We start from the raw sequence: 10,854 nt of genomic DNA, 5'->3' as shown, positions 1-10,854 counted from the left end.
TAATTAACCGGTAAAGCGTTTATTGCAAAAAGCGTTTTTTTCAAGGAGAAGTAATCTTTTTAATAATAACCGGGTAAAGAAGAATTAATTAAATTGATTTAATAATTAACCGGAAAGAGTTGGTTAATAATGTAGTTACAAGGAGCAAGTGATCTTTTATTGCGACGTTTGTGTTTGTTGATGAAGAGAGTCAGCTGCTCGGATGATTGAAGTAAGAGAGGGATGAACGCGTGCGGTTCTCAGAGAACGAGCTTCGCTTCTTCCTTGTGCGTACTCCTCTCCAAGAGGCCACCTTGGTCGAAGATCATACTATAATTCATAACACACAACACACACACATCAATCACTTGGAATCTTTCAAGAACGTATTGAGCTTTGTTTTAAGAACGTACCACGTAATCATCAGGTTCAATTGCAGGTGGAGGTGGATCGAATCTTCCTACACGAAAATGCTCCAGACCAGTCCAAGCCACCATTACTCCTGCGAGAGAGAGAGATTACTAAAATTGTTAATGTATATTCTCTGTTTTGACAAGAGCAGGACAAATCTCAAGAACTCTAGATACCATTGTCTGTGCAAAGGCTAGGAGGAGGGCAGACAAGTTTCAGGTTTTTGTTTTCTACAATGTTGTTGAGTCGAGACCGTACATACTGGTTTGAGGCAACACCACCCGAGACTACCTGAAGATCAAAGAATCGAAAGCCCAAGTTTAGTATAGTCAAACAAAACAGAGGTTTCATTTCTTCAGATTTGAGTCTCTCACCATATGTTTTATACAAGGCTCGAGTTTCAGTGCCCAGTCTATTGCTCGCTCACACTTTTCCTCCAGATGCAAGACAGCTACTCGCTGGTTTATATAAAAACCAGAAGAAAACATGTTTAGATAATTAGCTTTTCACAAGAACAAAAGCATTTTGACATGTTGAGATTGATGTCTACCTGGAAAGAAGCAGCAATATCAGCTCGGTTTCTTCTGTCTTCCTTTGTTGCAGAAGACACAGGACATTTAGCATCACTGCACATTCACCAAAACACCATTATTTATAACTACAAAGTTAACATAACTCTGATAAACAGCTTCAGAAGCTGTTTTTAACAATCAATTATGATGAAAAGTTACATTTCTCTGGCTTCAATGGCTAGCCTCACTTGAGTCTTCAAACCAGCATAAGAGAAGTTGCAATCTTTATGATTTTTCATAGGAACCTGATGATAACAAGTAACAACATAACATATATGATGCGGCCAATGAGTAGAACAAGAAAAGAATCACCCTCTAGGGAGAAAACTAGTTTCACACTTACATTAAACATAACAGATTTTGAATCACCCTCAAGAGCAAGCTGTTCAACAGCTGGTCCACCACTTCTGCGCAAGTCAAGGCCAAGCCATTTTGCTGTCTTGTCAAATGCCTCTCCTATAGCATCATCTACTGTAGTCCCAAGTTGTGTGTACTGACCAAGCTCATGAGCAAGAACTATAATATTGTGCCCTCCTTCACAGTTTAAAAAAACATTGCTATTAATAGAAACCTAAAGCCCCCTTCCATTATTGTTATCCTTGTACTAAAACCAATTCAAACAATACCTGATATAAGCAATGCCATGAAAGGAAAGCTTAGTTCATGTTCCACTAATCTACAAAGAGACAAATCAAAAGCTGATGAGAAGTTTTAAAGTTCTCAAAGGTTGAATGTAAAAGCTAGCACATTGAGAAATACCTGGCTACAAGGGCATGAGCCTCCATGTGATGCACCCCGACGATTGGGAGATTAAAAGCACCAGCGACTCTTCGAGCCTTCTGCACACCAACTGTAATGAATCCAAAAAAGAAACACTTAGTTCTCTAACAGCACTTTTTATTATTCCAAAGAACAAGGGTAGATACTTTTGTTCTCTAACTTACCGCGTAGACAGAGGCCCAAACCAGGTCCAATGGTAACAGCAACAGCAGCGAGATCCTTCTCAGTCAAATTGGCTCTATCTAGTGCGTCTTGCACAACCTGAAACCAATGAATACACATGCTTAAAAACCTCAAGGAAACCAAGAGAAAAGAGTCTAATATAGTATTACTACCTTATCAATAACCCGAGAGTGTGCTTCTTCAGCTTGTTTGGGAGCCACGCCTCCATATTGAGCAAGCAGTTCTGCCTTCAAATATCGCCAATTCCAAAATTAAAACAGGTGAAAACTTGACGAATTTATACAAAGGAAAGATTTTTATCTAGAGAGAAGTCAGACGAAACTGTGTCTTCTAAAACATAACTCTTTAACACTTGCCGGAGCAAAGGAAGGATTTTTACCTGAGAAGAAATGACTTGACTAAGAATTTCACCATTCCCTCTCACCTAAAACAACCAAAACACTCCAATGTCAGCCGACTTATTAAGTTCCCAAACAAAGACCAAATGGGCTTACGACAGCAGCGGCAGTGTCGTCGCAGCTCGTTTCAATGCCTAGAACAACCAAACCATCATCATCAAGTTTCCAACTTTCGCTTCTGGGTAGTGAGGAGGAACCTCTAGTTCTTGTGGTATAAGCACGTGTCCTCTGGAAGGTGGATGCAGAGGAAGGAGAGATTATCGAGATTTTGGGTTTAAGATTCTGTCTTTGTAATCTGAGAGAAGGAGACGCCGCAAGGAAGATTCCAGGGTTTAGATTCAATCTGGAAATCACCGGAGAAAGTGTAAGAAACCGCCGAACCATTTCACAAACCGAGAGAGAGAGACAATGCAGAGAAGATGAATTACAAAGGGCGTGGGTTTGGAGAAGTGCCCAATCCGGTTTAATCGAAATCAAACTGACATTTGGAACATAATCAAACCGCCAATTCGGTATTATATGTTCTAAACCGAAATAATTGAACTCGGTTTAGCTTAGACCGAGTTGGTTCGGAACTCCTCTCTGTCTGGTTTAGAGTTCGAGCTTTACCATTTCGTTTTCTTTCCCCTTCACTTCCCACAAAAGCAATTATTCATTTCTCTGAATCACCTTCATCTCCGGCGAAGGATCCGACCTTAGAGCTTGATGTTACGTCTTCCTCCACTTACTTGGCGTTAAAGCTGATTGTAAGTGTATTCAACTTCTGTCTTAAAAGGTAATTTTTAGGGTTTGATGTCTACACGCTCTTAGATTTTCATATCGAAATGATGATTCACTTCGAGATCTAGACAAGATTTAGATTGGTTTTGTCTGAGATTCCGAGATTAAAATTTTTAAAAAAAACATGTTTTTTTCTTGCAGGAGAGTTTTGTCTGATTAGAAAGATTCAATTTTTATTTAGTGTTCAAGTATGCAACCTAGTGGGTTGAAAGAAACCCAACTCAACAACAACAACAACAACCAGAAGGTTCATCCACAACCAATGGAACAACAACAATCTATCAACCAAAACCCTGAAGCTATGGAAGCTCTCATCTCCAACCTCTTCGGCAACATCTCCTCTTTGAAGTCTGCTTACATCCAGCTCCAATCCGCTCACACTCCCTACGACCCCGACAAGATCCAAGAAGCAGACAAAGTCGTCATCTCCGAGCTCAAGAACCTCTCCGAACTCAAACATCTCTACAGAGAGAACAACCCCAAGCCCGTCTGCGTCTCTCCGCAAGACTCTCGCCTAGCCGCGGAGATCCAAGAGCAGCAGAGCCTGCTCAAGACCTACGAGGTCATGGTGAAGAAGTTCCAGTCCGAGATTCAGAACAAGGACTCCGAGATCAAGCAGATGATGGAGAAGATCGAGGAAGCGAATCAGAAGCGTCTTAAGCTCGAGAAGAATCTCAAGTTAAGGGGAATGGGAGATGGTGGTGGTGGTAGTATGGAGTTTCCTGACTTGACCGTTGAGCTCTTTATGTCTAACTACGAAGCTGCTTCCAAAGCTGTTCATGACTTCTCCAAGCCGATGATCAACATGATGAAAGCTGCGGGGTGGGATCTTGACTCTGCGGCTGAGTCCATCGAGCCTGGTGTTGATTACGCCAAGAGGCCTCACAAGAAGTACGCGTTTGAGTCGTATATATGCCAGAGGATGTTCAGTGGGTTTCAGCAGAGAACTTTCTCATTAGACTCTGAGAGGAGTTCAACAATGGATGATGATGATGATGATGATGACACTGAGACGTTCTTCCGTCAGTTTCTTTCTCTAAAGGACATGGATCCACTAGACGCTCTGTGTGCAAACCCTGATTCCAACTTTGGTAAGTTCTGCAGGGGGAAGTACCTCGTATTGATCCACCCGAAGATGGAAGCTTCTTTCTTTGGGAACCTGGACCAGCGTGACTACGTGGCGGGAGGCGGGCACCCGAGGACAGCGTTTTATCAGGCTTTCTTGAAGCTTGCCAAGTCGGTGTGGATCTTGCACAGGCTGGCTTACTCTTTTGATCCAGCTGCAAAGATCTTCCAAGTGAAGAAGGGTAGTGAGTTCTCTGATTCGTACATGGAAAGTGTTTTGAAGAATATAGTTGTGGATGAGAAGGGGGAGAGCCCGAGAGTTGGGCTTATGGTGATGCCTGGGTTTTGGATTGGTGGAAGTGTGGTTCAGAGCAGAGTTTATGTCTCAGGTGTGAAGGTCGTGGAGTGAAGGAGAGTCTGGTCAAGAAGAATCTCAGCTACTGTCATAAAGCTTCCCACTATGTTGTGCAACTTTTATTGTCTACTTGTTATAAACTATGTAAGATATTTATTATCCAACCCAAGGAAAAATGAATCAAATATGGAAAAAGAAAAAAAAGTTTAATTTAATGTTCAGATTCCAACTTTTAGCCCCAAAAAAATTCTCAAAATAATGAATAATCAAAGACATAAAATCTGAAAATGTATATCCTGTCTTTCGATTCAATATAAATATAGGTTCCTTACATTTCAATCAAAACACTGGCGCAGATTGTTTCTGCATAAAGTTACATAAACAAAAAGGTAACAACAACACATGGTCTTCAATGGCAAAAAGATGACATGGTACAATCACTTCTTAAGCCAAGGGAATACGTCTGGTGATGAAGGAAGCCTCGCCGTTAGAACCTCAACACCTGTCTCCGTCACCTGCAAGAAGTTGCATATGGTTTAACCTTTAATTAATACCAAATCTGATCCCTTTCTATAGACGTTTTAAAGGTTTTTACCAAGAGGGTATGCTCAAACTGAGCACTGCGTTTTCCATCTGCAGTAACTGCGGTCCATCCATCAGGCCATGTTCGATCCCGCCACAACCCTATCATGAAAATGTCCTTGCGCTTTTAAATTGAGAACTCACTAGGAAGAGTAAGTAGAATTTTTTAACATCTAACTAATGGAAAAAACCAAAACTGACCTGCGTTGATCATTGGCTCGATTGTGAAAGTCTGACCTGCTTTCATCACTCCAACTGCTTTGTTTCCTGATTTTGGGGGTTAAGGACATTTACACTGTAAAAGACAAACATTTCAGGTACTAAAATCTAACGTTCTTTGGATCTTCAACCAAGACTCAAAAGGATACTTGCATAGTGTGGAATGTTTGGGGCGCAATGGAAGAGATCCCCAATTCCATGACCACAATACGATCGTACCTGTAAAGACCATCACAAGTAAGTTATTATCTAGACAGTAGATAAAAGTTCTACGAACAGGTCCTATCATACACACACAAAAAAAAAAGAGCTAGACTTTACCACTGATAGCCCAGACATGGTAGCATGACGGTTGACTATCTCTCCAATTTCACGGAATCTAACTCCAGGTTTAACTGAAAAAGACAAAGGAAAAAAAAGGCATAGAAACCATCAGCATATATTTGACATAGATAACAGCTAAATTACCAAAGCTAAGAACACCTACCAATTGCTATGGCCTTCTCCAGGCATTCATATGTGCACTTAACCAGTTGACGTGACGCTTCGTCAACATTTCCAACAAAGTATGTCTCATTAAGGTCACCTATCCATAAATCATTCTGTGAGACAGGATCTCTCTAATTCTCTACTGGTAACCAATATCACAATAAGATAATTAATGTCCTTCAGGAGATAACATACCATGGCAACCTTTATAACAAACTGTTACATCAACATTTACTATATCTCCATCTTCTAGTTTCCTGAAGCAATCAAAGCACAACGAGTCATTAGAATAAAACTGGCTAGGTGTTTTACGCTATTTTGTCAGAAAGGCTCCGAAGATTCCAGTCAGTAAGTATACCTAGCATCCGGAATTCCATGACAAATCACTTCATTAACAGATCTGAAAGGGAACATTCAAAAGACACTTTAGGAAGTAGAACATGGTAGAGGAAAAATGGAGATGCATAGGAAGTACCTACGTGCAGCAAGATTTTGGGAAGAAGTAGTAGTTGAGGGGTGATGGATATCCTCCTGTCAGAGCAAAAGATAACAGTTATAGTGCTGCGCTGGTGAAATTGAGCTATTGACTTCCCAGAGGATAAGAAAACCTAAGAAGGTACAAACCTGCTGCGATTGTTGCTTCGTGAACCACTCGATCAATCTCATCAGTTGTCACACCAGGGCGAATCACCCTAGCTGCTGCATCCAATACCTCCCTAGCAATCTGATAGCAGAATCAAAAAAATATATCAGATAATGGAAACGAGGACAACTGGCATTAAAGCAAAGAAAGAAAATAACACTAACTTTACAGGTCTCGCGCATTCTCTGAATTTGCTCCGGCGTTTTAATCTACAAGTCAAGTATAAAACCTTGTTAGTTGCACGCCACGTGACAAAAATGAGTATCAAATGAAGCCAAACAAAATATCAGCAAGGAGATACAATGTTTGAGATCATAGCTCCGGAGAACATAACTTGATGTATTAAAGGAACACTAACCTCAACAACATGCTGTAGATCGCTATTCGGTTCAATTTTCGGAGTCCCCTGGATGTGAAAAAAAATGGAAGAAATTTTTTTAGCATCATATAACATTAGATAGTTGAAAACAATCAAGTCATTGCAAGCCAATCGAAATGTCACACAACATTAACACCTCATGTACAAGTGTTGAGACTAAGCAATTCTTAGCTAGATGATCACGGATCAAAGGTCCAAACTTTGCTAGTGATTGAGTACTAGTGCAGGAGAAAAAAATAAATAAGCTGATAGGGACTTACATCAATAGCCCAGTCAGGTTTCTCAATCTCAGCAGGCACAGAACGTTTGGGAGATATGAGATACTGCTTTAGGGGCCTACACAAACGCAAGAAGTAACAACACATGCAAGATATGATTTTTAATTTGTATCCCTCTCAGTCATATCCTATATTGAAAGAATAGAGAATAAGACAGGGATTAAACTAACCCGGTCCAATCAAAGTGAGGAAGCTTATGAGTTCTACCCTGCCCTCTCCTCACACAGTAGAGCCAGCCTTGAGAAACTAGATCAGAGTTCTGATCACCGGGAAGGGAGTTAGCAATTGAAGACAGCTGAGCTTTCACGTGAACTGATTTGTGTGAGCTCCACGCTGCTTTGAAACAGTCTTGAGTGCTATTGATCAACAGTAATAAACAAAAAAATCAAAACTTTGAGTCATTAAGAAGGTTCTGAGGTTAGAGAGACATTACCAGAACGAAGCTCCTTCACGAGGAAGCTTCAGTTCCACGCACTTAGGACACCTGTCAGCATTAGAGATTAAGAAACGTTAACACATGATTGAATCAAATTGAACATCAGCATCCGATGATTCATGCTCTAAGCGATAGTCTGGAGCTAAACTAACATCAATTATGCAATTCAAATTCAAATTCAAAGAAGAAGAAGAAGGTGAAGGGTGATTACGTACTGAAGAAGCGCTGGCTTGTCGCACCGAGCACACGATAGAGTAGCGACGTTCGATGCATCTGGTTCACCGGCCATCTTAGTTCCTTGTGGTGTCGTCGGTCTCAAAGCTGGAGGAAGACGAAAGAGGAGAGGGAGAGGGAGACGAAGAGAAAAAATCTAGGGTTTATCGAAGACTGCAAGGGAGTATTAACATTAGCGAAACGGCGTCGTTAGTAAAATCCATTACATGTTTACCTTTTTACCTTTTAACTCAAGTTTTTTAACTGGTTTAACAAATAGGCCAAGTCCATTTAGTCTAGGTTTTAAAGGCCTTAGATTGACCCAAGCCCGAAGTCGACGAATATGGACTATTCACTCAAGTAAAAACAATCGGTTAAAGAAAATGTATTATCTATCTGATGCACGCATGCACCATGCGGGTTGACTATGCCTCGTTCATACTAGCTGGTGAATGTTACAGTAAACAAGTTGTCTTTTGAAATTATATTCCTTGAAAACAACCAACAGAATATATTATCTTTGATTTTGGATGTTTTACTGAAATCGAATTAAACAGTGTTCATTTTCGTAAATAAGAGCTAAAGTAGGATCAGCTGTAAAGTACAATGATTACTTGAAATTTACGACAATCTGATCTAAATGATCGATCCGTGTTCTTTCTCTTTTTTCACTATGTACTAATTTTTAAAAGAATATTAGTCTCTTCATGTCGAGCTAAATCAGTAAAGCTAAAGGCTTTTGTTATGTTTGGAAACAGGAGAATCACTATAAAGCATTGCAATATATAGCGACTGATTGTTTTTTTTTTTAACTATAGACTATAGTGACTGATTGTTTAATGGATCTTTTAGCAAAATCTACATAAACACATGAATCATTTTTTTTTCCATATAGAAATTTATATTAAACAGGGCTAAAGCCCAAAAGTCTTACAAAGCCCATACACATTGGACACCCAACAAATCAAACCGGTCCAAAGGCCCACAAACCAGGAAATCCTAGCGCCTAAAACGCTCTGCCGCCTCCGCGCTCCATCTCTGTACGATCTGATCGGAGCACGAACCAAGGAGGCTCCAATCGAGGAGAAGACTGCTCAGTGAGTGCGACACACAACACAACCGCCTCAACTTGTCATCTCCGCCACAGCACCGCCGGAACAATCATCAAACTGAAAACGCGTTTCATCAGATCTCGGAAACAGACGAGCCTCTGACGAAACCAACCCATTCGACACCCCCCTGTCTTCACGCCGGGAGATTCCATCGATCTATCAAGATCTCCTCGGCCTTTGAACCACTTCAAATCCTAGACAAGTGAATCGCGAACCGGAGCATAAAGACCCCAAACCCTAACTCCACCGACGCTTCATTCAAAGGGATAACTCCCCATCGACGCCTCAAACCGACACCGAGACACCACCCACAAACAACCGGAGCAAAACGAGCCTCCGCCTTCCAAGATAACTAAAGCCGCCCGTTCACCTGAGTAAGGAGCCACGGCGGTAACAAAAGCCGACCGTTCACCTGAGAAAGGAGCCACGGCGGTTACAAGAACCGAACGTCCACCTCGAGAAAAGCGCAACGCCGGAAACACTAGATCTACTCAAAAAAAAAAGAAAAAGCCTTAGACTAGGAAACAAAAGAACGGAAAACGGAGGGGAACAGGAGGAAACCGGGCCGACGGTGGCATAAGGAGCCCACTCTGTCGGCCGGCCGAATGGGCACAGTGAGGACTTTTTAGAGAGAAGGCAGAGGTTTTCGGTCCAAATTTTAAGAAACTCTGCATCCCATCACATGAATCATTTTACTTACCAATATATTAAAATTTGCTTGTATAACCATGAAATTTAGACTAAAACTCGTAGCCATGTTTGTTTCGTACTAAATGTTTGTAGATCATTAATTCGACCTACTCTACTCATCACTGACAACAAAAGCAACAAAAAAATGTAACTTGGTTTACAAATTTTCGTTTGTTGCTGCCATAAGACTAGGCAGCACCAATTTCATATCTTCTTATATCAAAGCTTAAATTCTTATGTTTTAAAACACTCATACTAGGTTAAGACATGTGCCTTACGCGGAATGAATATTATATATAAATTATTTTTAAGTATTATATATTTTTTACATATTATGAAATAATAAATATATATTGAATAATTAAAAAATTAGTAACTATTACGTATATAATTAAATTGGTACAAATACTTAAATAAATTTTATTAATCCAGACAAACATTTTTTTATTTTATATGTTATAAAATTAAGTTTAAATGATATTAACATAGATATATAATACATTTTTAATATTAACATCTGTTAAAAAATATTTTATACTCATATTATTTTTGATCATTTATATTTCTTTATATCAAATTTTGTAAATCAATGATAACAATAAAAAATTTGTGGGATGTTTAATAGTTTTAGTAATTTATAATTTTAAAAACATTCAATGCAAAGATTAAAATCTAAATATTAAGTTATTAATAATTGTTCAAAATTTTTATCAAATAAATTTAAAGCAGATTCGAAATTAAAATACTTATGTATTTTATATGGTATATAATTTATTTTTAAAAAATATTAATATGCATATGTATATAATATTTATTAAATGAGATTTCCTACTTATGTAATTTCGTAATCATTTGTATCTTGTTTTAACATAAATTTTAACTCATGGATCACAAAAATTACAATGTGGGATTTTTAACAACTTTAGTCATTTATATTCGTTTTTAAAAATTCAAAATATAACATATAGGAAAAAATCTAAATTTTTATTATATAGTTAATGTGGTTGTTTAATTTATTTTAATAAGTTAAAATTTTTTTAAAAAAATGATAGAGAATATACTAATTTTTATCAAATCTTTATTATTCAAAATCATTAATCGTCATTTATACTTTTGTCACATTAGGTAATTCTGTGATTTTTATTTAAGAAAACAATGAAGAACATTTATGATTTATTTATGGTTAGTTTAATAAAAAGCTTATTATATATTTATATGGACCAACATATTTTTTTAAGGATTCTAAGAATGATTGTGGTGATAACATGTGGCTACAAAAATATATTGTAA

At 38.6% G+C, this 10,854-nt stretch overlaps 3 protein-coding genes and 1 long non-coding RNA gene across 7 annotated transcripts; 1 reads left to right on the top strand and 3 right to left on the bottom strand.

Moving 5' to 3' along the window:
• Window positions 1-74: 74 nt before the first annotated feature.
• LOC103866877 (probable tRNA N6-adenosine threonylcarbamoyltransferase, mitochondrial) lies at window positions 75-2,769 on the bottom strand. Its single transcript, XM_009144879.3, has 13 exons — window positions 2,420-2,769; window positions 2,305-2,349; window positions 2,078-2,152; window positions 1,907-2,003; window positions 1,722-1,812; window positions 1,589-1,638; window positions 1,306-1,496; window positions 1,122-1,207; window positions 941-1,016; window positions 765-848; window positions 567-681; window positions 393-481; window positions 75-309 (listed from the first exon to the last, which is right to left on the bottom strand). The coding sequence occupies exons 1-13, from the start codon at window positions 2,705-2,707 to the stop codon at window positions 157-159; spliced, it is 1,440 nt and encodes a 479-aa protein (XP_009143127.2). The 5' UTR covers window positions 2,708-2,769; the 3' UTR covers window positions 75-156.
• Window positions 2,770-2,919: 150 nt separating this feature from the next.
• Window positions 2,920-4,752, top strand: LOC103866868 (protein GRAVITROPIC IN THE LIGHT 1). Of its 4 annotated transcripts, none has more exons than XM_009144860.2 (2): window positions 2,920-3,098; window positions 3,245-4,744. In XM_009144860.2, the coding sequence occupies exon 2, from the start codon at window positions 3,294-3,296 to the stop codon at window positions 4,575-4,577; it is 1,284 nt and encodes a 427-aa protein (XP_009143108.1). In that variant the 5' UTR covers window positions 2,920-3,098; window positions 3,245-3,293; the 3' UTR covers window positions 4,578-4,744. The 4 variants fall into 4 exon arrangements, with proteins under 4 accessions (XP_009143108.1, XP_018514834.1, XP_033148339.1 ...); XM_018659318.2 differs by having other exon boundaries at window positions 2,934-3,098; window positions 3,285-4,752; XM_033292448.1 differs by having other exon boundaries at window positions 2,953-3,071; window positions 3,285-4,744.
• An 18-nt stretch (window positions 4,753-4,770) lies between these two features.
• On the bottom strand, window positions 4,771-7,990 carry LOC103866867 (methionine aminopeptidase 1A). The gene is made up of 16 exons (XM_009144858.3): window positions 7,765-7,990; window positions 7,547-7,597; window positions 7,284-7,469; window positions 7,096-7,171; window positions 6,815-6,862; window positions 6,621-6,665; window positions 6,438-6,537; window positions 6,293-6,344; window positions 6,172-6,213; window positions 6,009-6,070; window positions 5,812-5,910; window positions 5,646-5,719; window positions 5,474-5,543; window positions 5,307-5,372; window positions 5,119-5,207; window positions 4,771-5,038 (listed from the first exon to the last, which is right to left on the bottom strand). Exons 1-16 carry the CDS (start codon window positions 7,836-7,838, stop codon window positions 4,961-4,963), a joined length of 1,212 nt encoding a protein of 403 aa, XP_009143106.1. The 5' UTR covers window positions 7,839-7,990; the 3' UTR covers window positions 4,771-4,960.
• Window positions 7,991-8,627: 637 nt separating this feature from the next.
• Window positions 8,628-10,011, bottom strand: LOC117134282. The gene is made up of 2 exons (XR_004458521.1): window positions 9,575-10,011; window positions 8,628-9,361 (listed from the first exon to the last, which is right to left on the bottom strand). It is a non-coding gene; the product is annotated as an uncharacterized LOC117134282 (long non-coding RNA).
• Window positions 10,012-10,854: the final 843 nt, after the last annotated feature.

Source organism: Brassica rapa, chromosome A05 (assembly GCF_000309985.2).
Source record: "Brassica rapa cultivar Chiifu-401-42 chromosome A05, CAAS_Brap_v3.01, whole genome shotgun sequence".
Classification (NCBI taxonomy): domain Eukaryota; kingdom Viridiplantae; phylum Streptophyta; class Magnoliopsida; order Brassicales; family Brassicaceae; genus Brassica; species Brassica rapa.
Note: the sequence above shows the minus strand (reverse complement) of the source record. Positions and strands in the feature narration are given on the sequence as shown.

Bases quoted from the DNA above. Each gene is read 5' to 3' on its own strand.
- LOC103866867 (XM_009144858.3), bottom strand. From the start codon at position 7,838: ATGGCCGGTGAACCAGATGCATCGAACGTCGCTACTCTATCGTGTGCT. The intron at 6,071-6,171 runs GTATACTTACTG...TGATTGCTTCAG, and splicing joins CATGGAATTCCGGATGCTAG to GAAACTAGAAGATGGAGATA. The intron at 5,039-5,118 runs GTAAAAACCTTT...AACTTCTTGCAG, and splicing joins AGTTTGAGCATACCCTCTTG to GTGACGGAGACAGGTGTTGA.
- LOC103866877 (XM_009144879.3), bottom strand. From the start codon at position 2,707: ATGGTTCGGCGGTTTCTTACACTTTCTCCGGTGATTTCCAGATTGAAT. The intron at 1,813-1,906 runs GTAAGTTAGAGA...GATTCATTACAG, and splicing joins TTTGGGCCTCTGTCTACGCG to TTGGTGTGCAGAAGGCTCGA. The intron at 849-940 runs GTAGACATCAAT...TATATAAACCAG, and splicing joins ATATTGCTGCTTCTTTCCAG to CGAGTAGCTGTCTTGCATCT.
- LOC103866868 (XM_018659318.2), top strand. From the start codon at position 3,294: ATGCAACCTAGTGGGTTGAAAGAAACCCAACTCAACAACAACAACAAC.